Source organism: Lagenorhynchus albirostris, chromosome 15, assembly GCF_949774975.1.
Source record: "Lagenorhynchus albirostris chromosome 15, mLagAlb1.1, whole genome shotgun sequence".
Taxonomy (NCBI): domain Eukaryota; kingdom Metazoa; phylum Chordata; class Mammalia; order Artiodactyla; family Delphinidae; genus Lagenorhynchus; species Lagenorhynchus albirostris.
This window is the reverse complement of record NC_083109.1, coordinates 58,286,344-58,290,496: the sequence shown is the minus strand read 5'-3', so window position 1 is coordinate 58,290,496 and position 4,153 is coordinate 58,286,344. Positions and strand designations below refer to the sequence as shown.

The following is a 4,153-nucleotide window of genomic DNA, read 5'->3' as shown; positions in this document are numbered from 1 at the left end:
ATCGCTGCTCAATATTATGTAACAACCTAAATGGGAAAAGAATTTGAAAAAGAATAGATACATGTATATGTATAACTGAGCCACTTTGCTGTGCACCTGAAACTAACACAACATTGTTAATCAACTATACTCCAATATAAAATAAAAAGTTAAAAAAAAAACGACCACATAGGCCTCTTGCATTCCCATTAAGAAGTCAGGGAGATCGTTCAGCTGGTAAAGACGCCCCAGCCCCCCAGGGGTCTGTTAGGAGGGGGAGAGTAAAAGATGCGTCCGAGGAATAGATAGAGACCATCTGAGTGAGAGTTCAGCCAGGAGGACAGCCAACCCTATGTGAACTTGAATCTTGGCAGAAGAGTTGGAGAAATACCTTCAAAGCCCTGGTGCCCATGGCAAAATAATCAAGGGGCTTTTTTACCCCTCAAGGTCAGATTGAGGCTAAAAGCTTGTCTGCCTTCAAATCCAGCCTCCACCACTTCCCAGCTGGGGACAGGGGTTGGTCACTTCTGGGCAGCCTCTGTTTTTTCTTTCTGCATAAAATACGGTTGGAGATCATCAAAGCATTTAGGGTGGATGTGAGAACTACCTGCTGGCTTGGGCTGAGCCTGGCACACAGTAAATACTCAATAAATGTGAATCATTGTGATGATCTTGTTTCAAGTTACTCCAGAGCCATGAAAGGACCAAGAAGGACTAGAGTTTATGACACCAGCTCATAAAATTGGAGAAGCTCAGATCTACGCAGAGGAGACTGAAAGACGTGTGTCTTTAGGAAGACTGTTGTTTGCATTGAAGTGAGAACCTCTTTGGAACTGGGAAGGAAGACCTAAAATGTTTGGGCCAAGGGTGTGAGTGGAAACGGTATTGTACAGGCTTGTTTTCCTGATTTAAGGTGCATCAATTGCTATCAGTACTTTTAAAAAATAAGACACTCTCTCTCTGCAGTCTGGTTCCTCTTCTGTCTCTCTCTCTTTCCCCCACCATCTCCCTCTTCTCTTCCTCTTTCCATCTCTCTTCTTTCCTCCCATCCTCCCTCCCTTCTTCCCTCCTTCTCTCCATCTCCATTTCTGTCTCTTTCTCTCCTGTCTCTCCCTCCCTTTCTCTCTCTCCCTGTCTGTCTTTCAGTTTCTGTCTCTCTCCATGACCCAGATGCACACACACACATGTGCACACATACACACACACGCACAAACAAGTACATACACATGCAAGCGTATGCCCACACATACGTGCACCTGCACACACATGCACTCTTGCACGCATGCACACGTACGCGCACACACACATGGCAATCTCTGCTCCCCGGCTCTTCGGCCCTTCCTCTCCGTGGCAACCTATTTTTCCACGCACTGACTGTGCCTGCACCTGTCTTCCCCACTTGCAGACAGTAGCTGATTTGTCCATCTGTGCCCCTCACCGGTGCCCTGCATCATGCCTGAGGTATCAAGGCGGCTCAGAGAGTGACCCAAGTGGGCATTTGGCCGCGTGGACAGTTTACTTTTAAGTAGAGTGGGGAGCACACTGTTTCTCCAGTGCCCTCAGCATCACAGCCTGAGCTCTCTTGCTCTCAAGCACTTGCTGCTCCTGCCAGCTCAACCAGGGACCTTGATTCCTGTCCAAGTCTGCCTTTCCAACTTGGGACCCGGATGATCACATTGACTTCCTTTTCAGAGAGAAGAGGGAAAATCCCTGAGCTGCCTACAGCCAGGCGTTGCTCCATGAGAAAAGGGGATGGTACTTACCCCCAGGGTCCTTGTAGCCGGAGTCCCTCTCGGCTGCCGGGGCCTGCAGCCCACTCCAGATCCACCCCAAGGGGGCCAAGTCTGGGTCTCCTTTCTCCATCAGGGTCAAGGAGATCTTCCTGGCCAGAGCCTCACCATCAGGCTCATGGAGCAGGGCGTAGTGGTACTCCCTGGAGAGAAGATCCTCTGCCAGCAGGTTGTCCAGAAGCGCCTGCACTTGACTTGGCCGATGGCTGGAGAGCAGCATCCGGACCTGACTCAGGATGGTCTGGAAGTGATTCATGGTAGCTCTCGGATGCAGGGCTGCCCGGGACAGCGCCTGGGACCTCTGCTCACCCGGCTTGCAGCATCCAAAACTTGAAGTGAGAAACAGGATGAGGGAACCTCTGCAGTTTATTGCAGTTTATTCCTGCTTAGGAGGATTTCCTCATTTGCACGTTAGGCTGGAGTTGCCTGATGAATTAATGGAAGTGGGTTCTGGGGCTGATTTAGACCCCATAGATATTCGCTGGTACCACTCATGCGCATGTACCAGAGAAGCTCACAGCTTTGTGGACTCCCTTTAGATCCAATCCAGTGTTTATTATACTAAGAGGAAGGGGGCTTGCCTCTTTGAGGACCTATGAGGTGATAAGCCTTTTTAGATGTTGTATCATAACAAGAAGGCATTGGGGCGTAGAGGTTAAGCAGTTGGGCTTGGAGCCAATCTGCCTGTGTTCAAATCCCAGATTACTTGATATTGGGCACGTTACTTAGCCTCTTCTTGCCCCCATTTCTCCATCTGAAAAGATGTAGTGATAATAATAGTACTTACCTCTTAGAGTTGTAGGGAGGATTAAATAAGATAATGCATGTAGAGTACCTAGCACATTATCTACAACTTGATAAGAGCTCAATACACCTGAGTTCAATAAAGATGAGCCATTATTATTATTGATTAATCATGCAAACAGCTGTGTCACCTTGGGCTCAACCTCACTAAACCTCAGACTCTTCCTCTGAAAAATCTCCCGATAAAAGTAATTCGGGCTTCCCTGGTGGCGCAGTGGCTGAGAGTCTGCCTGCCGATGCAGGGGACACGGGTTCGTGCCCAGGTCCGGGACGATCCCACGTGCCACGGAGCGGCTGGTCCCGTGAGCCATGGCCGCCGAGCCTGCGCGTCCGGAGCCTGTGCTCCGCAATGGGAGAGGCCACAACAGTGAGAGGCAAAAAAAAAAAAAAAAAAAAAGTAATTCAATCTCATCAAGTTGTCTTGAGGATTAAAAGAGATAATGCCTTTAAAGGGCTTAGTACTGGCCGTAGTAAGCACTTCATGAACATTGACTCTATACTAATATTATCCCCACTTTACTAACACACAAAACAGAGGTTTTGCATAGGAGCCAGTCTGTTGTAGGATTCTACCCTGAAAGACACCAACCCCCACCTTTTCTTTAAAATCATAGTTGATTGCTCTTCCAGAAACACACTGTGACCTGGTTTCCTCTCCTGGCCTCAGCTTTACCATCTCTCAGATGGGACCATTTGCATTGTTCATTTCAATGAGACAAATAGGGATTTCCACTTCCAGTATGGGTGAGAGCTCCTATCTGACTAACTCTACCATAAATGACAACTATAAACTGGTGGGGCAGGGGGAAGGTTATAAAAAATGACTGCCTGAGGGCTCCGGGGAGTGACTAGAGCAGGCAGACCCTGGAAGGGAGTCCACATGTGGAAGACAAGAATATCACTGATGAATTCCCAGCTCATTAGCTTAGCTCAAAGAGGTCTCAATTAGTGCCGTGCAGGGCAACTAAAATTCTGTAAAAAATGAAAAGTTTTACTGCCCTGAATAACCAGAGGACAGAATTTGGGATAACAATCGTAGCTGGAAAGTGAGAGTAGAAATTCCAGGAAGGAGAAAGACAGAAGTTGCTCCAAATTCTGTGTATAAACTGCCCAAGTATCTGGCTCACCTCTGAACCTTGAATTCATGGCTCATTCATATTCTTGCTCATTCATGCATTCATGGGCAGACTCCAAACAACTCAACTAAGGCTGAAGGAGCTGGGCTGAGACTTGAGTTGCAACCTACTATGGGGGTGGGGTGGGGTAGGAGACTATGCACTTGATTCCAGCCAAGATATGAGCCTGCCAAAACAACAACAGCAACAAAATTAACCCTGTTCGGATTATAACATAATCCAGAGTGTTTATAATAGATCATTCATGATGGGCAGTGCACATCCAAAATTACCTGACTATAAAGAGATAGGAAATAGGGACCCACTCTCAAGAGAAAAGAACAATCAATGGAAATTGACCCCAAGATGACCCAGATGTTGAAATTAGCAGGCAAGGATTTTTTTAAAAGCAGTGACTCTAACCATGAATGAAAAAGACATAAAGGATGTCAAGGAAAATATGCT

The 4,153-nt window shown here is 47.1% G+C and overlaps 1 protein-coding gene across 1 annotated transcript; it reads right to left on the bottom strand.

Annotated features, from left to right (window-relative positions):
• Positions 1-1,698: 1,698 nt before the first annotated feature.
• Positions 1,699-2,025, bottom strand: LOC132506261 (MHC class II transactivator-like). The gene has a single exon (XM_060124799.1). It carries the CDS (start codon positions 2,023-2,025, stop codon positions 1,699-1,701), a length of 327 nt encoding a protein of 108 aa, XP_059980782.1.
• Positions 2,026-4,153: the final 2,128 nt, after the last annotated feature.